Genomic DNA, 26,089 nt, shown 5'->3' on the forward strand with positions numbered 1-26,089 from the left:
AAAGCACTACACTTGTTTACAAGAAGGTCCACCATGTTCAATTAATCATAACATTTAGAGACATTAAAAAATATACACTTCTATATAGCCAAAAAACAGGAAATCATCATCATAACGGAAGTACAAAGGGAAAAGAAAACGTATACAGTGAGGGGAAAAAGGGGTGGGTGGGGGATTCAGATTTGACGGGGGCCAGTTTCTAATTGCAGCCATCCGTAGGTGCCCTTTGAGAGCGGTGTTGAAGGAGTCAAGGGATTTGCATGTCTTAATGACCGTTGGTAGGGCTTTCCACATTTTGGTGGCATAAGAGCGAAATGAATTTAGTCCCTTGTTTGTGCCAAATCTGGGTTGCACATGGTTTGTTGAGCTCACTCTGGTGTTGTGGTGTGGACTTCGTTGACATTAAGGAAGTATTTAGACAGGTACATGGGTATCTTGGTGGTGTATCGAATCTTGTGGACCAGACCCATTGCAAGATGCTGTACTCTGTCGTCAACCCTAAGCCATTCATGCCTGTCAAGGCAGGGGTGAGGTGGGTTCTGGGAGTGAGGCCAAGTAGTAGCCTGACCAGTTTGTTTTGGGAGGTCTGGAGCCTTGTTTTAAGGCCCTTTGAGGTGCTGTGGTACCAAGAGGTGCATGCATAGTCGAAGAAACCTTGTATGAGGGCTCCTGTTAGGGTTTTCAAGGTGTTTTTGTCGACCAGTGAGGAGATCCTGTATTGGAATTTGGAATCTTGTTCTTTGGTTGACTTTTTTGATTACGTTGGTGGCCATTTTTATCACCGGAAAGATTTGCCTCCAGGATGGGGGGGACAGTGTTCTGTTCAACTCCACCATCTGTTCTCTCCCCTCCAGGTAGGATTGCATCCAGCTCACTGATGTGCTATCAAAACCAATTGCTTTTAGCTTGTTGACCAGTATTCAATTCAATTCAATTCAATTTTATTACAGTGTCAAATCACAAGTTGTCTCAAGACACTTTACAACCAAGAAAGATCCACCCAGAGCAAGCAATATTGCGACAATGGTAACGAGGCCATCTGCCTCGACCGTGTCGGGGGGGGGGGGGGTAGGTAGAGGGGTAATAGGAAGAAAGAATAGAGTATGGAGTGGTTCACGGTATCAAAAGCCTTTTGGAGGTCCACTACGACCATGCCACAGTATTTGCCAGCATCCACCTTGTGCTTAAATAGAGGAGGCATGTGTCAGTGGAGTGGGATGTTATGAAGCCGGATTGAAATTCGTACATTAATTATTTTGTGGCAAGATACACCTGTTTATAGACAATTTTTTCCATCACTTTTGAGATGGAGCTAAGAATAGCTTAGCTCCATAGCTTCGTTACTCAACATATACTGTACACAGTCCCTCATAATTTACATATTACATTTCCCAATGGCAGTTTAAAATATGGGCTACATAGTTAGTAAAGTTATCAAAGTTTCTATAAATCTTTTTAAAAAATCACACCCGTGAACTGAGTGGTGCAACTCCCCTCCCCCCCCCCCCCCCCCCCCCCTCCTCTCTTTCTCTCTCTCTCTCTCTCTCTCTGTCTGTCTCTCATTAGCAGGCAACAGCACTGTGTGCAGCACTATAGTGCAGCACTATCTCTCTCTCTCTGCTTCTGGCACAACAGCTCCCCTACTGGTACTCATAGTCATACTGGTGCTCATCAACACACACATTAACGTCACATAGGTGAACACGGACATTGCTGTTCCTTGGAGTGGTTGCACCACTCAAAAATACAAATAAATAAAATTAAAAATAAATAAAGTTTAAAACTGTCAAATTACCTCCCCTGGCCAGCGCCTGATGGAGAGGAAAGGAAATGGTTGGAATAACGTGTTCCTCCCTGTCAGGTGAAAAGAAGCGGCTTGGACTCCTCATGCATTGAAGGAAACATGAGGTCAGTCCGTTGCTCTCCCCAGGTTAATTGGCAGAGGGATCGCACCCAGGATTATACTAGACAATTGACACTGGGTGACAATTACAAAAATTGTGGGATTAAAATAAAGTACATTTTGAAATACGAACATATGACAATCATGCCTCCCAGGATGACAGTTAGGTTTAAATCACCACCTCTTCAGAGGCCTAAAGTTACAAATGGGCTAATGTTGCCCTCTGCTGGTTGATATAAAGTAAATAAAATTTGAGTTTGTCTGAAATCCTACCATGAATGATGAGAACTTAACAGGACAGAGAAGTTAGGCTACTTGAAAGGTGCACACAGATGGCATGTGGCTCACATACAGTAAGTGCATGAATGGTAACATATTATGGATGATGGACTTTTGCTGTTCATTTGGTTGCCCTGGTTTAGGTAAAAAAACAAACAGACACAAACACAATAAACCTATACACACATCTCCTGAAAACAGAAAGAGATGTAAAAGTGTGGAGCGTTTCCCTTGGAGCTCAGGTCTTCCCATGTCCCACAAACTTTGGAAGGCATAGCAGCTATAAGCTAATTGGAATGGAATATGAAAAATCTGAGTGATACATGACCCCAGAGATAATGTGTACCAACATGTTCGACAAAATCTGTAGGAGTAGTAGCAAAAAGTGTCCGAAATGGTGCTCCAATATGTGGAGTTGTGTTGTGATGTGTGACTGTGTGTTTGATTTGGGATGGGGTTCTTACTTGGCCTACTGGGAGTGTGTGCGCAAAGACGCAGTCGGACGCTGCATTTATGATTTGTGGCATTTTAAAGCGCAAACTGAGAACTTGTAGATGGACCCCTTCTAGTGAACCAGATTTTCATATCCCATTTTTTTTTAACATTTGAGTATAATATTAGCAATGATGCAATTTTTACATTACAGCAATAAGGGGTAATATAGATTGAAATAATTTGATGAGACGTTTGATCTAGAGCTTCACTTATTCTCTATAATTAATATTTATGAATTGCCGTAGGCCAAGTAAGAACCTCCACGTGCACCTTTCAAGTAACTTCTCTGTCCTGTTAAGTTCTCATCATTCATGGTAGGATTTCAGACAAACTCAAAATGTATTTGCTTTAGGGAACAAGGGAACAAACTTCACATCAACCAGCAGAGGGCAAGATTAGTCAATTTGTAACTTTAGGCCTCTGAAGAGGTGGTGATTTAGACCTAACTGTCATCCTGGGAGGCATGATTGAAGACTTGTTCTGTCATATGTTCGTATTTCAAATTTTACTTACCAGTATTTTAATCCCACAAGTTTTGTAACCCATGTTTTTCACCCAGTGTTAATTGTCTAGTGTAATCCTGGGTGCTATCCCTCTGCCAATTAACCTGGGGAGAGCAATGGACTGACCTCATGTTTCCTTCAATGCATGAGGAGTCCAAGCCAAGCCGCTTCTTTTCACCTGACGGGGAGGTACGTTATTCCAACCATTTCCTTTCCCCTCCATCAGGCGCCCCGGCTGGCCAGGGGGAGGTAGTTTGACGGGTTTAAACTTATATTATTATTTTTTTATTTTTTTAAGATGTATAGAAACTTTGATAACTTTGTAGCCCATATTTTAAACTGCTATTGGGAAATGTAATATGTAAATTATGAAGGACTGTGTTGAGTAACATGTTCATATGGAACATGGTCTCTACAGTGTACATTATGGTTTAATGTGTAATGCTTTGTACTCTAGCTTTGGTCCTTTTGATTTACCTTATAACGTCATTCCCAATCCTTACTATTGCCATGGTGGTGATGATGTGCGCGTCACAACAAAATTCCATCACATTGGATGTTCACACGGATGAAACAGCTGTCTTGCTTTGTGGGTTTGCTGACTTGTGTGCCAGACCTGAAATCTGTCTGATTGGTAGGCAGAGAAAGGCGGAGATAACTAACCTCCAGTAAAATGCCCAACTACGTAAGCCATTTGTATATTTTACAATATCTTACATTTTCCTGACGGTAAATGGTGATGATGTTTTAAACCTCTGCACCGTATTCTGGGGTAAACTTTTGCATAAAATAGCAGATCTACAATACAAGCTTACAGTGTGTTGGTTGCGACGCATTGTGAGCTTGCACATCAGCTATTTTCAGTGAATATATTTAATGTAGAGAGAAAACAGTTTATACTCTAGTACAGCCCTGAGGGACTCCTGTCAAGCAAGTATAGTATTCACAGGGTTTAAGTGGTTAAACAGACTGTGTGTGTGTGTGTGTGTGTGTGTGTGTGTGTGTGTGTGTGTGTGTGTGTGTGTGTGTGTGTGTGTGTGTGTGTGTGTGTGTGTGTGTGTGTGTGTGTGTGTGTGTGTGTGTGTTATCCAATCATCTGACTATGTGAGACTAACTTCCAGTAAAATCCCCAATGACGTAAGCCTTGTATGTTTTATTATAATCTTACATGCTGATCTTACTTCTCTGATGGGGTTTCCCTGATAGTAAATTGTGATGATGTTTTTCCTACCTGTTCATCACTGAGGCGTTTCCAGGAATTACATGTTGGGCGGGTAGGATGTGTTGTTGTTGTCGTCGTCGTCCCTCCCCCCCCACGCACAACCAGAAGCACTAATGAGGCTTTCAAAATACAGTACCTGCCAGAAGAGTAGGCTACAAAGCAGCAAAGGCTGAAAGGCATTCATTTGCATTCCAATGGGTGATCGAGGGTCACGCTCTATGCGCGACGTCCATTGTCCACTAATAGTTCTCAGGTCTGGTGTCCTCTCTTTTTTCTCAGTGTATGGATTTTGCCATTTGGCCAGGCAGAAATTGATTTGGACAGGCTGTCTTCGCCTTATTGTAGATACATCATTTAGCAGCAGTGTTGTAACTGGCGATTCATCCCAGATGTTGTATGAAGGGTTGCCATATCAAATCGAATTTATCAGTTTGGTCTAGTTTCAAGTATTGTAGGCCTATCCTCTCCACCTCCAACATATTGACCAGGTCAGCTATAGCCACATTTTGACACTGGGACCTTCTTTCCTTTTTCCATAGCAGTAGTATACACTTTTTAGCAGACATGAGGCAGAAATTAAGAAAACATCTGTGAGCCATGGGGAGGCCACTCATGGTTGCAGAATTATGAAAGATGATAGTTTGTGGATCTGGTGTAATTTGAAACGAAAATATTGTGGATATTGTATTAAAGACGTTGATCCAGTAGTTTTGAATTATGGGACATAACATATAACAATGGGCCAGGGTGGCCTCCCCAGACTCACATTTTTCACACAGAGGTGACACAGAGGGGAATATTCTATGCAATTTGACATTAGAGTAGTGTAGTTCAAGATAGACAATCTTGAACTGCATAAGACAGTGTCTTGCATTGATTGAACATCTATGAATCTGCAGGAGGGAATCGTTCCATTGTTCTTCTGATATCTGTATACCCAGTTCTCTTTCCCATCTTGTTCATATACCTGAGGTATCCTCTTTACCCTCTCGGAGCCTAACATAAAACTGAGAAATAAGGTTTGAAGAAAATGGAGATAGTTTGATAGGGTTCCTGATGGTAGCCTGTGTCAATGATCTGTATAAGGGTATGGTTCTCTTAACTTAATCCCTAATCTGTAAGTATCTAAAAAAAGAAAGAAAAGAGTACCGGGTAGCCCAAATTTGTCTACTGCTGAAATGAGGAAAAGACGCCCTCGGTATATAGGTCTACTAAAGTGGTGCCCACTCCCATTGCTTGAAAACGGTGTCCATATTGGATGGGGGAAATAATGGGTTGCCCACAATTGGCAATAATAGACGTACTGCGCTCAGGTCTATTAGTTTGCCTATCTGTCTCCAGATGAGAGGCTCGTATTAAAACATTGCCATTATATCTAGACCCATGTACTTTAGTTGGTGCCAGGAGGATAGTCTCGGGTTTGTATGGGTGGCAGTCCTCTCTTTCCAGCATTGGGGAGATGCTGAGAAGTCGCTCTGACATTTGCTGCATAATAGTATCGTGTGAAATCTGGCAATGCAAGGCCACCCTCAGATTTGGGTTTACATAAATGACTCTTTTAAATACGATGACTCTTGTTGGACCACAGAAAGGGTAAGATAAGAGAATCAAGTTGTTTAAAGAATGTTTTTGTTAAATACATTTTGGAACAGGTAAAGTAATTGAGGTAGACTAATCATTTTATTCAATCAGTTTGCCAAAACCTAATAGATGCCTGTAGTTTGTCAAGAAATGGGGGAAAGTTGGCTTTGTATAGGTCCTTGTATCTTTTTGTGACTTGTATACCCAGGTGATTTTATCAGTTATCTTGAAATTGCAATGTGCTTAAAAACGCTTGATCTTATGTTCTCCCCGTGTCCCCTAGGGTAGGTACCCTCACAAAAAACATGATGCGGTATCCAGAAAAACTACCAAATATAGTAATCAAGTCGAGGACATGCAGAATAGTAGTGTGTTTTTTTTATGTACAAATCATGGCTTGCATGTTAATCTTAACTTTAATGGTAAACTCAAGGAGTGACCGCACACCCTTTTATAAGTGATGCGTGCATTCACTTTCTGTTAAACCCTGAGGAAGGCTATATTGTTGAAACATTATGCACCTTTTAATAAACTCTTGCATTGTGGCTAAGAGAGCTGTGCGGCCTCATCCTTTTCAACAACTCATCCTTTTCAACTTTAATGAAAGAGAATCAAACAGTGAATCTTTGGATTAACCTGCGGCTCCTCCAATTATTGTCTCCACCAGGCAGAAGGCATGGGGAGAGAGTATGTTTTGCACTCCGTCCGTGTGTGTGTGTGTCCGTCCATCCGTCCTTCTGTCCGTCCGTCCGTTATCAACTAATCTCCGGCACCGTTGGCCCGATCCATGCCAAACTTTGCACACACACTCCCTGGATGCCAACGACGAACATCTGCCCCAAATATTCCTCAACGGCCTGTTATAGCGGCACCATGAGGCCGATTTAGGCAAAACACATTTCTGTAGATTACTCGTACACATTTTATCCATACATCACACAATTCGGTATACACTATCTCCATAGTCATGTGATCAACACGGAGCGGCACCATTTCCCATCTTCCATCCTGATTGGCTAAGATTGGCTTCCAAAGCTCACACGATTGGTCCGTTTCGAAAAAATGCCACAAATCACAAACACAGTGTGCAATATCCGTGAAATTGCCACAAATCAGCCTCACGATGGCGCTATAACAGGCCAATTCCTGTTTTCTGCTATAACTGCATCGATCTGTATACAACCTATGTATGCTCACTCCCTAGAGGCCATGGAAAAACATTGTCCCTGCATCCCTCCACATCTGCCGGTTATAGCGCCACCATGAGACCGATTTCTGCAAAACACATTGCTTATGTTAGTCGCACAGATTTCATCCAAATCTCACGCAAATCGGTCCACATGATCTCTGTAGTCATGTGATCAAGACGAGTCTGTTGGATTTCTCAGATTCTACACTGATTAGCTAAGATTGCCTTCCAAAGTTTTCAGGAGTGGCCCGTTTCGTTCAAAATGCTGCACATGTCCTGCTCATCCAGAATTCTATCCTCAGAGATGCTATGAGTGATCTGGCTCTGCATTTCCTCAACAACCTTAAGAAAATTCTTGCAAAAAACTAAAACAAAAAACATCTTTATATTACTCCTAAACATTTTGCCAAACGTCTCACACAGTCCTATCCTCCTGGTGGAGACCTGTGCCAAGGGCACTTTTTCTAGTTGCAATCTGTTGTGATGTGGATGAGAATCTGTGGCCTGGTAGACAGGAACAAGGACACGGAAGTCATATGTTTTGTTTTATTTTTTATTTTCTCATCAGCCCTTTATGCTATACATATTTATTTTTTACTTCTCTGTATCACAATGACATGGTCTGTCAAAATTACAATACGAACTAAAATGTTAATAAATCCTGTCCAATCCATCGTGCTGTTTGTATAAATTGTTTGGAGATGTGTCAGTGAAACTCGTTAAGCTTCCAGTATGATAGGAATTTGAGTAACACAGAAGTGAACGCAGCTTGCTTTCCCTGCACCTTTTCTGACTTTAAGATAAATGTAGTTTTTTGTTTGTATTTTTATTTGTTTATTTCAATCAATTAATCACTCAAAGTTTTGAGGCCCATTTAAACAGCACACACACTGACAGATATTTTACATCTAACATACAAAATAGCCCAAATGTTCGAAATCTTTTGTCATTATCTGCCATGATCAAAACCCAATTGCATGGTTAGCTGCCAACTTGCTGCCATCTAATCATAACTCTTTAGAAGATGTTTTTTTAGCCTACAACTACTCGTCCAAAATAAAGGTTTTGCCACGCGTAGTTGGCAAGATACTTTATCAAAGTTAGAACAGTGCCATTATCAAAGGCCGCTTTCACTTTGTCTTCTACAAATCCCTACCTTTGCCATGAACTGTTATCAATAATTATGATAATAAAGAACGGAAAACATCTCCTTCAATCAGTCAAATCACATAATTATACAGGTGTAAAAGAGTGTGAAATACTTTCTACAACGTTTTGCAGTTAAACAAAATTGACATAAGAACAGAATGGCAAAGGAAAAAACAAAACAAAATAAAAATAAGTGAGGCAGAAAATCACAAGATGCATGCATGATGGAGTTGAAGGGGGGGGGGGGAGGAGGATACCAAAGTTTTGCTTGTTTATTCCGCATGAGCAGAATGCCACCTCCCAAATACCATAACATGCTTTATAAGGCGCCTCGGCAGTGCCTTTGAGGACACTCAAAATGCTGTTCTCACTATTCTCCAGCCTAGTTGTGCTGCTGATGAGCAGCATGCTAGGATACGTGGTCAGCTGTGACCTTGAAACAGACAGCTGTAGCTGTGGCGCTTATTTACCGGGAGACATAATAATTGGGATATTGTTGCCATGCCACGCCAAAGTAGTCTCTCTTCATAATCGAACACAGCCTGACGGCTTCACCTGTAAGAGGTAAGGGAAAGATGTTGTAAAATGAATATGATTTAGTAAAGAATGTTTGTGCCAGATTGTTACTGCAGCGCAGTGGTTCTCAAACATTTTCATGTCAAGGACCACCAAATCTATTTGGGTGCTAGACCTCCATCTGAAAAGATTTTGTGCCAGGGACACCAAAAAAATAATTATGTTGTTGTTTTTTCCCCCAAAATGAACGTGAATCTTTAAGGGAAAAAATTGAGCCTTAATTACTTTGAGAACGACTGTTGTGAATTATAATTCATATATACTATAATATTGTTCATAGAGGATTTTATATTATGGATTTGGTCAATACATTTATAATAAATGAAGAACTCTTAATTTCTCACAAATTTCAATTAATCTTTTCACAGTTTTGATTTGGGGCCATTTGTAAGATCCTTGAATGTCATTCACACCATAGAAGAGATCAACGCATCTGGTTTCCTACCGGGTGTGCGTCTTGGATATAGGATGTGTGACACTTGTTCCGATGCTACCAAAGCCTTGAGATGCGTGGAGCACATGCTGGCGGTCAATGGCTCTCTGAACATTCAGTGCGACTACACCGAGTTCAGGCCACCAGTGAAGGTCATCATAGGAGCACGGTTCTCTGAAGTGTCCATTGCTGTGGCTAAGCTACTCGGAGCGTATATGATCCCTCAAGTAAGTTGCAAGTTGATGTACATGTGATCAAGAAATGCAATTAACTGTGTATGAATTATATATCTGATGCAGCAGCCAATGAGGATTTAACGCTCGCACACATGCAAAATAAAGAGGAAATATGTCAAATGTAAAAGTACATAAGAAATGGAAGATAAGATATAGTATACAGTAATTTAACTCAATGTGAGGTGATAGGAATGCAAGAAAGGGGAGAAAATAACATAAAAAACAAAGATTCACAAGAAAAAGATGATTAAATTCCATGAATACTGTATGTTTCAGTTCAACAGGCGACACACAGGACAAACAAATAGGCTGAAATTCAGCAGTAAAATGTACATAGTCTGCACCCACCTGCATGACCTAAGCTAAGGAGCTGGTATAACTGGGTAGATGAGAATAATTGCATGTGCCAGGAAGGCCTATTATCTTTGAGAACTGCTACTGCCATATTACTATGGTGCATGCACTATGGTGTGTCACATAGCCCAGCCCAGTAGGTTTCATCTTTCTTTAGAGTCATGTGAAATTGTGAAGGGGCTTAAGTGTTAATTTGGAGGAACTCAATCCAATTCACAGTGCAGCCATGAGTTAGCCTAAAAACCTGTCCCACGAAAAACAATTACATTAACACTATGTTGCCTCAGATCCCTGTGGGCTACCCTAGATGACAATAATGAATAAAACCGAACCAGTTACTGTAAACCCTTACTTTGGGTTTGTTCGGAAATATGCTCTATCTAGAAATATGCTTTATCTAAATACAGTAGGAGGGTATAGAGACCAATTTTCATTAAAACTTAGTTTTTCATCCTGATTTTACCCTAGTTGAGCTGCTCCTCATCTTCACCTGCACTGAGCGATAAGTGGCGCTACCCGAGTTTCTTGCGCACCATCCCCAGCGATGTGCACCAAACCAAAGCGATTGCCAAACTCATGGCTCGTTTCAAGTGGAACTGGGTAGGGGTTGTGTATGGAGACGATGACTATGGAAGGGCAGCCTTCCAGAGCTTCCTCCGGGATGCTAAGGTTGAGAGTGTGTGCATAGCTTACCAAGAGATGGTGCACCACTACCTGGACCATGAGAACCATAAGAACATGCAGCAAATCAAGAAAGTGGCGGAGAAGATCCGTTCCTCCGGTGCCAAGGTAGTACTGCTCATCCTCAAGGGCAAACTTGTGGAGGACCTTTTCCAGGTGATGGAAAAGGACAATATTAAAAGAACCTGGATTGCCAGTGATATCTGGTCAAGGAACCGCCATGTGGCGCATATGAAAGGCATCAATGAGGTCGGGGACATCCTGGGTTTCGCATTTGTGGCGCAACACAATGAAAACTTTGATAACTACCTGAGGAACCTGAGCGCCAGCCCTGGGGACAACAACTTCATCAAAAAGTACAAGAACCTGAGGTTCAACTGCACCCCAGACCCAGAATGTGATGTGAAGAAGCCTCCATCCGATTGTGAAATTAAATCTAAAGCTGCATGTTACACAAATTACCTGGACGCTAATGATGAATTCCTTACAAAAGCGGTGGACACAGATACATCCTACAGCTATACAGTGGCTGTATGGGCCATAGTCCATGCCCTTAAGAGCCTTCTTAAATGTGACAACACCTCTTGTCCAGGGGAGATTAATTTCCTACCATGGAAGGTAAGCATAAACAAGGAGAATACTTTTGAGCAAAAATAGGATTAAACTAGAACTGCACTCTGTCGAGTGCATACTTGCTTGTTGCACACAAGTAGGCCATAAATGGCCAACTAGTGCGCAAGCAGAGCGCGCAAGTCCTTTCGACCGCTGTAAACTGTCAAATCTCAGTATCTCTGTGAAGGAACGTTTGAAATGATTAATGTTTAGATGTAACTATTTGCTACCTACTTTATACATATAAACATCTAGTATTATTAAGTATGATTCAAGTTTCTATCTATATAAGAAATACTGTTTTATCGTTGTAGATATATTCTGGATCCCTTTTTAGTTTTTCTAGTCATACACATACACACCACGTACTCTGGTCCCAGCAGATCAGGCACAATTAGCTATTTTATGTTTTACTGATTATGTATATAGTATACGTATGACTAGCTCTAAATGATGACGTAAGAAATATATATAGTATATATATAGTATATAGGCATATACTATATACGTATACATATATACTCTATACTCTATACTGTATAAAGTGTGTAGTTGTAAGTTGATTAGCGGTATACTGTGGTTACTTTGCGCCAAAAACCGTGACAGCTGTTCCGCCATTTGAGGCTTACGCAGAAAAACATCAAATCTGTGCCTGTGTTGCTGGACCAAATGACCACAAATGACCATATTTCTTACGTCATTATTAAGAGCTAGTCATACACATACACACCACGTACTCTGGTCCCAGCAGATCAGGCACAATTTGCTATTTTATTTTTTACTGATTATGTATATAGTATACGTATGACTAGCTCTAAATGATGACGTAAGAAATATGGTCATTTCGTCATCATTGGTCCAGCAACACAGGCACGGATTTGATGTTTTTCTGCGTAAGCCTCGAATGGCGGAACAGCTGTCACGACGAAGGAGACCGGGCGAAAATTTTACTTGCGCGCTCTGCTTGCGCAAGTAACTAGAACTGCACTCTGTCGAGTGCATACTTGCTTGTTGCACACTAGTAGGCCATAATTGGCCTACTAGTGCGCAAGCAGAGCGCGCAAGTACTTTCGACCGCTACAAACTGTCAAATCTCAGTTTCTCTGTGAAGGAACGTTTGAAATGTTGAATTATTAATCGTCATTACGTCACCATCGAAAACCAATTACACTCCGGCATTGGGTCCTTTAATCCACATCTTTATTACGTCATCATTGAGAGCAAGTTATACCAGTGCCGGGTGGATTAAAGGAACTGCCTCTATGTATATGTAATTTGTAAATTGATTAGTGGTATACTGTGGTTACTTTGCGCCGTATGCACAGTCCCAGCATTTTCGATGCGTATGCACCGTCCCAGCAAATGACGTAATGACTAGTTGTGCCTGATAAAACCAATGGTTTTCGATGGTGGTGACGTAATGACGATATGTTTTAGTGTCGGGAGGATTAAAGGTAATGCTCCTATGTATACATGTATGTAATCTGGCACCACTGCCGTATCAGGCACAAGTAGTCATTACGTCATTTGCTGGGACGGTGCATACACATCAAAAGTGCTGGGACGGTGCATACGCATCAAAAGTGCTGCGACGGTGCATACGAAACTAGTACTTGCGCGCTCTGCTTGCGCAAGTAATTAGAACAATATGTATGTTCAGTATAAAGTAAAAAAATCCCCAAATGATAAAGAGTAACTACCTAAGAAGTGCAACGGTGAAAATGACATGATCAAGTTCTGACAAATGTTGCTGTTCCTAGAATATTGATTATTGATACATTTGTACTGTTAAAGTGACCACATTGCATTTTTCTTGCAGCTTCTTGAGGAACTGAAAGGGACTAACAACAAAAAGGGTGACTTTCTCAATGGTTATGATTTGATAATGTGGGATAAGAATGGAGACCAGAGACACTTGGTAAAAAAAGGGAGCTACAATGCATCTGATAAACGAATTGAGCTTAATGGAGATAAAATAAATTGGCTTTCAACAGCAAATAACTCGGTAAGACAATGAAATGGATATACAAACAATGGTATAGCCCCATTCTTCCATGTCAGTAGTTGGTATGCCTTTTTATTTTATTGTGCAAATTGAAATTACTGTACACTTTTAATGAATTGCTCATGAGCATGCACGACACTAAACCCTTACCTTGGCAAACCAGGCTGTGTTTTTAACCTCTCTGGACAAACACATAGTGTATACTTCAGAGTGATATGCAAAGAAACACATTTTACAATTTATACACTGTCCATTGGTTCTACAACTTCAAAAAGTTTCTTGAACAGGGTTTTGTCAATGGAAACTTTGGATCACAATTCAAAACAATAATCTTTAAAATGCATAACTTGCTGTCTCACTTTTAGGTTCCCATGTCTAGATGCTCACTAACCTGTCAACCTGGTTTCGCGAAGAAGATCTTGAATGTGTCCTGCTGCTACACCTGCAATCGATGTCAGGCGGGAACATATGCTAATTTCTCGGGTATGCCAATGGTCTTCTTCAATAAACTAGAGTGCATACCTCCATCATAACTATACAACTAGTTTTATAGTTGTCAAAAAAATTTCATTTTTCCGTGACCAAACTATATAACTATTTTATAAACTATATAACTTTGAGGCAGCCAACTGATCATTAACATGATGTTTAATGACAATCTGACCATCCGTTCTCAGGTTATTTTACTAGTAAAGCAGACACCTTGACATTTGAACTTTTCGACCCAAAAGCTAATCACTTCCTCGCGGGGAAACTTCAAACTATTGATCATTCCTGCAAAATTGCATTGAAACTTGGCTTGTCTGTTATTTGCTAACAACCAAATAATCAAGCTAATAGAATAGGATGAAAACAAAATCTGTGTCCAACACAAGTCTGAGTTATATTTTGTTCCACATGATGATGTATTGTTTGTGGATATGCTCGATCTATACACACACAACCAAGTATAGATCAGGCTATAGTTGGCAGAGGTAATAAAGTACGTACTTGGTGGACCTCTTCTTTCTTATGTTTTTTATTTAAGCTACAACTATTATTATTATTATTATACTATTTAGATTCACCAGTTTTTACAGTAATCTCACCTATCCCCCAATCTTCCTGCAGATCTTGATGACTGTCAGCAATGTCCTAATGGAACATCATCCGAGAAGGGTTGGGACCATTGTAAAACGATAGTGAGGACCTATTTGAGGTGGAGAGATCCTCATCCAATTGCCCTTGTGGTGTCCGCAGCCTTTGGCATATTGCTGCTGCTGGTCATCTTCATCATCTTTTTGGTGTACAGAAATTCACCGCCCATGAAGCGAGCCGAGGTGAGAATGTCCTGCGTGATGATGAGTGGCCTAGCTGTGAGCTTTGCCAGCGTCATATGCTTCATGGACAAGCCCGATGTCCATCTGTGCCGGGCTCGGCAGATCATGTATGCCATGGGCTTCACCCTTTGTGTCTCCTGCATCCTAGTTAAGGCTTACCGTACATTCCTGGCCTTCCTGCCCTTTGGTCAGCTGAGACACAGGCGACTAAATAAACTCTATAGGCCGCCTATAATCATCAGCATTGTAACTGCTATCCAGGGAGTCATCTGCATCCTCTGGCTGGTCTTTGATAGTCCTGACGTTGTTGACATCACTCCAACACCACATAGCCTTGAGATAATTATCCAGTGTCATGTAGGCAAAACATCCATAGGTTTCGGTATCATGTTGAGCTACATAGCCCTGCTGGCTTTGGTTGGCTTCCTCTTGGCTTTTAAGGGCAGGAAGGTTCCCCAGGAGTTCAGTGAGACCGGCTACATCATCTTCAGCCTGCTGATGTACATGTTTGTGTGGGTGTGCTTCATCCCCATCTATATCCTCAAGACAGAAGAGGCTTCTGTTGTGCAGGCCTCGGTCATCTTAGTGTCCAACTATGGCGTCATCTTCTGTCATTTCTTACCCAGGTGCTACGAGGCACTATTCAGGCCTAAAGGTGACACACTGGAGAGGATTCTGGGGAGGTGGCGAAATGTCACTGCCAGTCCTTCAGTTCCCATTCCAAACTCAGATTTACATAGAGATCCAGGGAACACAAACACAGGCCCACCAACGGTTTCAAAGGGGACTCCAAGCCAAATACATGGATCTGGCTCTGCTTCAGTGAGATTCAAGACGCTAGGAGATGCAAGCCCTGTTGCTAGGTCAGAGGTTTCCACAGGCACACAAGTGAGGAAGAGAAGGAGTATATCCTTCTGAGAATGTATTATTGTCATGTATATAATAATTATTTGGCAGTGGGTTGCCCTGGTGGCAGATCTTTGTATGATTGCTTTTTTGTAATTAAATAATCATTGCTGATGTTGTACTCAAGGGAACTAAAAGGAATTGTATATGAATACAGTATCTGGTTCACTAGAAGGGATTACCGACCATCGCAGCATATTCACTGCTGCAGATGAGATTTGTTTTTGTTGCCCTTTTGCCCCTCAAAAGGAGGACTGTCCCAGCTAATTTCACTGTTCTCTCCTCTGACTCTTTCCTGTCAGTACAGCTTTTACACACCAGTGTCTTTTGTTGCCATTCAGAATTACAATCACCCCCTCCTGCCCCATCTTCATATAAATCCAGTGACTCTGTATTAATTATATTATTCTCTCTGTAATTATGTTTTTGTAAATGCCAATAAATTATTTGAAATAATCTGCCTTTTATTTATTTATTTATTTCACAGATTTGTATAGGCTACTATGAAACATTATTTCCATGGACATACAATCATATTAACCCGGCCTGGTCAATTAAGTTTATAGGGTTTAAGTGGTTAACATATAGCATTCATTCATCACATTTACACATCTATCGTTGCACACATTCCTGGGTCGTCCAGCTACATTCAACCACAGGTGCACTCCAGGCAAGACGGAGCACACTGTAATGTCATTCCAAAAGAATGTACTGTATTCAATCAGTCTCACCGCAAGGTAGTGCACCTAAAGAGTCATTATTTTTGGAAGTGTTGCTGGCATTCCATTTCCTCTGCTATTATTCAGAGTGACAAATAATTTGATTTGTTTGTGCTGGCTAATGCATGTAAACTGTAATATGATTGAACATTGATATACTGTTTTGACCACAAACAAGGTTCTTCAGGCAAATTAACAACTTTCAAGGCACACCAAAGCCTGCTGTTAAAAGTACATAACAAATGCTTGGAATAAACACAGGCCTAGTAAACAATATGCATCAGAAATGTCAGTTTATAACATATATTTTGCTATTGTCTCACAAGTCCTGCAGTACGTTATAGTGATGAACTGGAGTGCACCTGTGGTGAACTGGAGTGCACCTGTGGGAGAATGTGATAAATGTAAATTCACCGTACGTCAATCAGAATGTGATTGGACTGGTTCGCTATCGGGTATATGAATCATATAACCTGATGCTGTACATTGTTTTGAAAGAAACATTCCCTAGCTTGCTGAGGCTGAGTTTATGACATAAAGTAGCCTACAGTAAGGCAGGCTAAAGTGGGAAAACAAGTTGGTACGTTTAGATTATCATGTACTTTTGATTCATTATTATGAGAAATCCACAATAGTCATTAGTGAATTTAAAAACGGTGATAAAACCTTGATGATAAAAAAAGATGGGAACAAATTATTAGCCTAAAACGTTAAAGAAAAATATACACCCTTGTGAAGTGAGGGGTGCTCTAATCATCGTACATCATCAAGAATGGTGGTCCCTTATTGACCAAGGGTTCCTACCAACGTACATACTGTATGTCGATTTGTTCAGACACATGACATACATGTTCCATTCATTGTCAATGACAACACAAACATTAGTTCTCCGTTCAACTCAAAAAACCCTCAAAAACAACTTTGATGTGAATCTTAAGTGTGATGCCTCAAACACACGTACAGAATGCGTTCTGTGTTCTGTCTGTTTGATGGCCGCCTCAATGCTTTTCCAATGGGAGTTTGTTCTCTATCACCTTTATCAAAGCTGTTAAGGCTAGCAAATGATGGACTCTCTGTCACAGAGCTGGTCTTGCACACACACACACACACACACACTGACACATCATCATACCCGGAAGTTATGTGGGAACGCCTACTGAGTGGCAAAAACCTACTTTCTGGCCTTGACAGCCCATTATGCCCATACATCCAAACAGAAAAGTCCTATCGGATTGCATTAAACTAATTTAAATGACCTTAAACTCACATTGCCACTCACCTTGCCACTCTATTTCACACTGCCACTCACTTTACCCGCTATTGTCTGCTTCTGTTTCCCACATTACCAGCTGCTTATGTCATGTTGAACAAAATGTATTATTCTGGTTCTTTGTGGAATAGTTGTACTTCCAAAACGTCTAGTGTCCTTAATGTATGACTGGCTCTCAGGTTAATCTTAACTTGAAAGGGTGAACGGGAAACAGCAACGCTTTAGATCAACCAGTCTAAAATAGCTCTGAGGTGCATCTCGTCAAATGATTGCAATCTGTTATGTGAATGAGAACCTGTGGCCTGACAGACAGGAACATCAGGAAGTAATAGCCACGGGAACTGTATTTGTAAAATAGGCCTATTTTACAAATACATAATTGTAAAAAAAGAAATACACAAAATGTTTTGTTTTTATTATAATTCATGAAGCGTCTGTCAAATGTTTCCTGTGTTTACTTTACGCACAGTGCGCACAAGCTATCCTCATTGAGTGAGCAGAATTGTTTGCAACATGGCGCACAAACATTTTCTTTTATTTGGTGGCCCAAATCAAAGAAAAGCACAAAAGCAACTAGCATTGATATGTCACGCCTGAATGAAAATGTAAATGAAGAGCCTCAGCCGGAGTCTATCGAGTTGTTGACATGAGGGAATTATTTAATTTCCCCAGCGCAAGAGCACATTTGAATAATGTAAGGTAAATAGCTAATTTATTTGGTTAAAATCTCTATTGTACTGGAATGTGTATTAGCCTGGCTATTGAGTTGTGTAAAGAAGCACCCTGCTGAGGGCTGCAGTGTCAAGCTGTGTGTAACACAACATGTTTTGCATTGTGCCAAACTGTGCATGTTCCAATTAACTGCCATGCCAACTGCTATAGATGAATCCACGCAGGCTGCCCTGCATGCATGGCACAAGCATAGCTGCGGTGTCACATTAAGTTCAGCTTGACACAGCAGCATTGATTGCATACAGCTCAGCTGGCCTACAGGGCACCCCTCTGTGGATTCGTCTATAGCCTACTATAGTGTTCTGGCTGCTGTGCCAACTGCTAACTGTGTTCTGACAGGCTGATGTGCCTGCCAAGTGCCAATTGTTTAGTTTATTTGCACGATAAAAACAGTACAAAAAAGGGTCAAATCAATAAAAGAGAAATATGTGCAGGTGAGAAAAGAAACCCATGGAGGGCTTGTATGTGGTTCTCACCAAGATAATACACAAATAGTAAATAGACAAAGTAATCAAACATAGGTATGAAAAACAACAAAAACAAATACATTATTTACACTTGTGAAGTGTGTGTGTGTGTGTGTGTGTGTGTGTGTGTGTGTGTGTGTGTGTGTGTGTGTGTGTGTATATGTGTGAGTGCGTGTGCGCACGTGCGCGCTTGGCGTGTGCGCACGTGCGTGCTTGCACACTCAGGCTTGCACGCATGTGCAAGCCTGAGTGTGCCTAAGTGAATATGCATGTCTGTCTGTGTCTGAGTATGCACAATAAAGCTACATTATGTTAGAATCAAGTGGAGAAAGTTACTTCGAGAGGCTGGCCCTCAATCTATGTTTAAAGTTACAGAGTGAAGATGAGGAGTTGGCAATAGTGTGAATTCCAGAGTAATTAACCTCTGACTTTTATGGAGAACTGGCTAAGAGTGGATGAATATTATCAGATTGTCTAGTATTATAATCATGAACTTGAGAGTTGGTCTTAAAATATTCTTTGAAGGGTGTAGGAAGCATATTTGGAAGGTAAATATGTACTTCCCCAAACAATATTGCAATAAATGAGATATGGATACATCAAACTGTAATAAAGGGTTAAGAGGCAAGCCTGATGAACCAGGCCCCTAATTCTTCTGATGATACCAAATGATCTTGAAACTGTGTTGGTTACTGTATGTATGTGTTCTATTGCCATACTGCAATATGTTCTGATAATCGGCGTCTTGCCATACATGTATAGGGCGCGTCCTTTGAAAGCCTACACAGGTTGAGCAAGGACGCGCTGTGATTGGCCAGTAGAATCTTTGACTCAGGGCAAACGCTCTCGCCAGAACATGATTTACTATTCTGTCTAGCGGGTCGCAACTTCAACGGCCCTGCGTCGGCTCAATCGAACTTCGGAACATACGACACGGCCAATCGCTAGCTTTAGTTTGCCCGGTGGTGTCTCACATGGCTCAAGTTCACTTGAGACGGTGGGCCTCCGTCGCGGTCTAGTCCATAGAGTTATATACTAAGGTCTAGTCCGCAGTTGTTGTAGGTGAGAGGCACTTCCGCGTTGGCCACAGAAGCGGCTATTGATTATAAGCACAACCCGGGTAGGATTTACACTTTACACTGCTATGCCTTTCAGCCTCCCGCCTCCTGACCCAAAGTTGACCCCCTGACCAAAAGTTGACCCCCTTGGTTAAAAGTAGTTCCCGTGGATATGACAGAGGTACAGCTATACAATAAAGCAAACACAAAAGGTCCTAACTGCTGGTTTCTATTGTGGTCCTATGTATTCAATTCATATGCTAATGTTAAGGGTGAGAAGAATGCCACCTCCTAAATACCATAACAGGCTTTAAAAGGAGCCTTGAGGAAACGTTGTTTTCGACACTCAAAATGCTGTTCTCACTCTTCTGCAGCCTAGTCACACTGCTGATGAGCAGCATGCTACGATGCGTGGTCAGCTGTGATCTTGGAATGGATACTTGTGGCGCTCAATTACCAGGAGACGTAATGATTGGGGTGTTGATGCCATGCCACGAGAATGTAGAGTCTCTTCATAATCGAACACGGCCTGACATATTGACCTGTACAAGGTAAGGGAAAGTAATGTTATTATAACATATTAATAATAAGAATGTGCCAAATTGTTACTGTATAGTGCCGTGGTCATCAAACATTTTCATCTCAAGCCATGCAAATGGATTTGGGCACGGACCCCCACCTGAAAAGATTTTGTGCCAGGGACTCCCAAAATGTAGGCCTATTACGCTCTTTTTGAATATCTTAAGTTAAAATAGGTTGAAAGGCAGCAGTTAACTGATTTTGATGCTGTATTAACTAATTTCACTGCGTTCCCCCTGGAACTCCCTCAAGAACCCCGGGCCCTGGCCGTGGGGATCTCTGTACTATCTATATACTGCAATTATCCATAGAGGATTTTATATTATGGATTTGGTCGATAAATGAATAATAGATACAAAATGAATGCTCATTTTCTCACTGATTTCAATTAATCTTTTCCCAGTTTTGATTTGGTGCCATTTGTAAGATCCTTGGCTATCATTCACACCATAGAAGAGATCAACGCATCTGGTTTCCTACCGGATGTGCGCCTTGGATATTTGATGTGTGACACTTGTTCCGATGCTACCAAAGCCTTGAGATGCGTGGAGCACATGCTGGCGGTCAATGGCTCTCTGAACATTCAGTGCGACTACACCGAGTTCAGGCCACCAGTGAAGGTCATCATAGGAGCACGGTACTCTGAAGTGTCCATTGCTGTGGCTAAGCTACTCGGAGCGTATATGATCCCTCAAGTAAGTTAATGGACATGCTCTGATCAAGAAATGCAATTCAATCTAAATATGTTAGGAGAAGCCTGGCCTAGTATCTGATGCTGTAGTTTGGATATTTAGGGGGGCTCAGCCCCTCCGAGTAGTTCAACTCGTTGTGAGTAGGCTACATGGGTGATAGGGATGCAAGAAAGGGGAGAATATTTGGGGGAGCAAATCAACCAATAATTATGGTCAATCTGTGAGCACACTGGTGTGTCAGTTAATGCGCGTCATCCACTGACAATTTCAATTTACAATTTAGGCATTTAGCAGACGCTCTTAATCCAGAGTGATTTACATTAAGCAGTAACAAAAAGCATGGGAATACATCACTTACAAAAAAGTAGTTATCATGAAACATGCATAAGCTAAGAACGTAACTATACTATACTATACTATACTATACTTATGTACTATAAAGTGCTATGACTACATAAAATGCGATTCTAGTGCTGTCTACAAAACCTGCTATAAATCTGTATAAAATGCTATCTACGGGGCTAAATTATGTCACTAAAATGTTACTAGATTATGTCACTAAGATTGATTATATCCATATTTTGTACTGAAAATTCCCACGTTACACTATCTAGAAATAATGCTTTATCTAGATACAGTAGGAGGGTGTAGAAGAGACAGGAAACTGAGAAGATGTGTGAGGCATTGGATTCCATCTTGGATCAATGATGTTTTCAGAGAAATTTCATTCAATGTTTTCTTTTGTCACCTGATTTTATTAGATAAGCTGCTCCTCATCTTCCCCTGCACTGAGCGATAAGTGGCGCTACCCAAGTTTCTTGCGCACCATCCCCAGCGATGTGCACCAAACCAAAGCGATTGCCAAACTCATGGCTCGTTTCAAGTGGAACTGGGTAGGGGTTGTGTATGGAGACGATGACTATGGAAGGGCAGCCTTCCAGAGCTTCCTCCGGGATGCTGAGGAAATGAATGTGTGCATAGCTTACCAAGAGATGGTGCCCCACTACCTGGACCATGAGAACAGCATGCAGCGAATCAAGCAAGTGGCGGAGAAGATCCGTTCCTCCGGTGCCAAGGTAGTACTGCTCATCCTCAAGGACAAACTTGTGGAGGACCTTTTCCAGGTGATGATCCTAAACAATATTAAAAGAACCTGGATTGCCAGTGATGCCTGGTCAAGGAACCGCCCTTTGGCGCATATGGAAGGCATCAATGAGGTCGGGGACATCCTCGGTTTCACGTTTGTGGCACGCCACAAAGAAACCTTCAATGACTACCTGAGGAACATGAGTGCCAGCCCTGGAGGGTACAACAACTTCATCAAAAAGTACAAGAACCTTAGGTTCAACTGCACCCCAGAGTGTTTTGAGAAGGAGCCTCCATCCGACTGTCAAATAAAATCTGATGCTGCATGCAGTTACACAAATTACCTAGACGCTAATGATGACTTCCTTACAAAAGCTCTGGATACAAGTGAATCCTACAACGACGTAGTGGCTGTATGGGCCATAGTCCATGCCCTTAAGAGCCTTCTTAAATGTAACGTAACCTCTTGTCCAGGGGAGATTAATTTCCCACCATGGAAGGTGAGCATGAACGTGGAGAACATTTATGAGCAACATTAACATTACATTTAAAAACAATATGTTCAGTATATACATAAAATGTCCCAAAATTATAAGTAGTTACTAAGAAGTGCAAGGCTGAAAATGTCATGATCCAGCCAATGGCTCTAACAAATATTGCTGTTCCTATAATATTGATTATTGATACATTTGTACAGTTACAAAGTAACTAAATTGCATGTGTTTCTTGCAGCTTCTTGAGGTACTGAAAAGGATAAATTTTACTCTTAACAACCAGAGATATTCCTTTGACAAAAATGGTGACTTTGTCAATGGTTATGACTTGATAATGTGGGATAAGAATGGAGACGGAAGATCCTTTGAAAGAATTGGGAGCTACCATGCACTTGATGGACGAATTGAGCTTGATAGAGACATGAGCAGAATAAATTGGCTTTCAACAACAAATAACTCGGTAAGACAATAAAATGGACAGTGATATTACAGACAATGGTAGCCCATGTCGGTAACGTTTTTTATTCTATAGTGCAAACAAAGTGTTGAAAGTACTGTAAACTTTTAATGAATTGCTCATGAGCACTACACTGAAACCTGTCTAGTCAAAGCATGCTTTGTTTTGACCTCTGGACAAACACATACAAATATTTACTGTACTGTACATATTTGTGCCTCAGAGTTATATGCAAAGAATTGATTCTTTTACAACTGTTTCTTGAACAGGGTCTTGCCAATGCTTGAAGTTTTTTAATTAAAATGCATAATTTGCTGTCCTCACTTTCAGATTCCTGAGTCTAGATGCTCAGAATCCTGTCACCCTGGTTTTGCGAAGAAGATTGTGAATGTGTCCTGCTGTTACGACTGTGTTTCATGTGTGGAGGGAACCTATTCTAATGGCTCAGGTATGCCTACTAGACATGGTCTTTTCCCCATTCCACCTGCAACTGCTTTGCAAAAGTAAACTGATTAAGAAGTGTACTACAAGCAATATAATGTTTAAAAATCCTATCTACTTATGAATGCCCACCCATAGCTGTGAAGTATCTGTCAAAATTATACATATTACATTTAGTCACAATTGTAACATGGTATGAAAAAAATCTTTAATTAAACAAAACTTCAAAAGCAAATATGTAACACAATGCAAAACATTTTGAAACTAGACAGATTGCACTCAGTAGAGTGCATACCTCCAATTAACATAACTATACAATTAGTATATTACGATAATTTAGAGATTTGAGTGATTATGTTATTTTGACCATTTCCTTGATTGTGACCTTGACCCTTTAAACCTATGAAACAATCATGAACAGAGATTCACGATCAGCAATCCAGCACAAGTCTTTTGCTCAACAGCATTAGTTTTATTCAAATATTGACATGCTGATGCTGCTGAGCAAGAGCAGTGCATGTGCTCTGGGGAGTTTTGTTTGTGATTGTTTCATTTATCACTGCTCAACGCACCTGCATTTTTCATCACTTTTTCGGGGCCTTTTCATTGAACCTTTTTGACCAAAATTAACTATGTCTTTGAGGCAGCCAACTGATCACTAACATGATATTTAATGAAAATCCGGCTATGGATTTTACTGGCAGACAGACCTCGGCATTAATTATGAAGAATAAGTGTGACGTATCCAACACAAGTCTGAGTTATATTTAGTTGCATGTGACGCATTGTGAGCTTGTGGATCTGCTATTTTGATGTGCGACACCCACACACAGTATAAATTATTAAATTATTCTCTACTTAGATTCACCTGTTTTAACTGTAATCTAGCATAATCCCAAATACCTAACCTAGTAAACCCCAATCTTCCTGCAGATCTTAATGACTGTCAAAAGTGTCCTAATGGAACGTCATCGGAGAAGGGTTGGGACCATTGTGAACCGATAGTGAGGACCTATTTGAGGTGGAGAGATCCTCATCCAATTGCCCTTGTGGTGTCCGCTACTTTTGGAGAATTGCTGCTGCTGGTCATCTTCATCATCTTTTTGGTGTACAGAAATTCACCGCCCATGAAGCGAGCCGAGGTGAGAATGTCCTGCGTGATGATGAGTGGCCTAGCTGTGAGCTTTGCCAGCGTCATATGCTTCATGGACAAGCCCGATGTCCATCTGTGCCGGGCTCGGCAGATCATGTATGCCATGGGCTTCACCCTTTGTGTCTCCTGCATCCTAGTTAAGGCTTACCGTACATTCCTGGCCTTCCTGCCCTTTGGTCAGCTGAGACACAGGCGACTAAATAAACTCTATAGGCCGCCTATAATCATCAGCATTGTAACTGCTATCCAGGGAGTCATCTGCATCCTCTGGCTGGTCTTTGATAGTCCTGACGTTGATTACATCACTCCAACACCACATAGCCTTGAGATAATTATCCAGTGTCACATAGGCAAAACAGTCATAGGTTTCGGTATCATGTTGAGCTACATAGCCCTGCTGGCTTTGGTTGGCTTCCTCTTGGCTTTTAAGGGCAGGAAGGTTCCCCAGGAGTTCAGTGAGACCGGCTACATCATCTTCAGCCTGCTGATGTACATGTTTGTGTGGGTGTGCTTCATCCCCATCTATATCATCAGGACAGAAGAGGCTTCTGCTGTGCAGGCCTCGGCCATCTTAGTGTCCAACTATGGCGTCATCTTCTGTCATTTCTTACCAAAGTGCTATGAGGCACTATTCAAGCCACAAGTTAACACACTGGAGAAGAACCTGAGGAGGTGGCATGCTATCACTGTGCGCGCCAGACCTGCAGATCCCACTCCAAACCCACATTTAGATAGAGATCCAGGGAACCCAAACACAGGCCCACCAACGGTCTCACAGGGGACTCCAAGCCCTTATGGATCAATAGATGGATCTGGCTATTACTCTGCATCAGTGAGCTCAGAGATGCTAGTTGATGCAAACCCTCCCAGTCCTGTAGTTCCCATTCCAAACACAGATTTTGAAAGAGACCCAGAAAACCCAAACACAGGCTTAGAGACTCCAATCCCTTCTGCATCAACAGAGCAATCTGGCAATCACTCTGCTTCAGTGAGATTAGAGACAGTAGGAGATGCACGCCCTGCTAGGTCAGAGGTTTCCACAGGCACAAAAGTGAGGAAGAGACTTATCAGGAGTAAGTCCTTGTAAGAATTGCATTCAAATGTGGCATGTACTGTATATACACATTATGTATAATTATTTGGCAGTGGATTGTCCTGGTGGCATATCTTTGTACAATTGCTTTTTGTATGTAAATAAATAATAATTGCTGAAAATTCTACAAATCATGGACACTATGTGCAACCAAATGAAAGCGATTATTATCATTCATCCATGATGAATAATCACATGCAGGGAGATTTGTGTGCACCTTTCAAGTATCTTCTCTGACCTAAACAAACTGCACGGTCAACCAACCAGCAGAGGGCAATATCAGCCAACCTTTTAACTTTAGAGCCTCCTCCCTAAGGGGTGGTGATTGAGACACCAGACTCGCTCAAACTGCATGAATGCAGGTGGATATTTCAGTAATTTTCAACCAGTGAGAGTTGGTAACCA

The 26,089-nt window shown here is 41.3% G+C and overlaps 1 protein-coding gene across 1 annotated transcript; it reads left to right on the forward strand.

Annotated features, from left to right (window-relative positions):
* Window positions 1-8,690: 8,690 nt before the first annotated feature.
* olfcb1 (olfactory receptor C family, b1) lies at window positions 8,691-25,678 on the forward strand (the record flags this gene model as incomplete). Its single annotated transcript, XM_083790047.1, has 12 exons — window positions 8,691-8,885; window positions 9,266-9,557; window positions 10,389-11,219; window positions 13,033-13,218; window positions 13,584-13,701; window positions 14,329-15,400; window positions 20,064-20,240; window positions 20,672-20,963; window positions 21,722-22,546; window positions 22,779-23,000; window positions 23,328-23,445; window positions 24,372-25,678. Exons 1-12 carry the CDS (start codon window positions 8,719-8,721, stop codon window positions 25,676-25,678), a joined length of 5,607 nt encoding a protein of 1,868 aa, XP_083646173.1. The 5' UTR covers window positions 8,691-8,718.
* Window positions 25,679-26,089: the final 411 nt, after the last annotated feature.

Source organism: Protomyctophum parallelum (assembly GCF_964188405.1).
Source record: "Protomyctophum parallelum genome assembly, chromosome: 19".
In the NCBI taxonomy this organism is placed as follows: domain Eukaryota; kingdom Metazoa; phylum Chordata; class Actinopteri; order Myctophiformes; family Myctophidae; genus Protomyctophum; species Protomyctophum parallelum.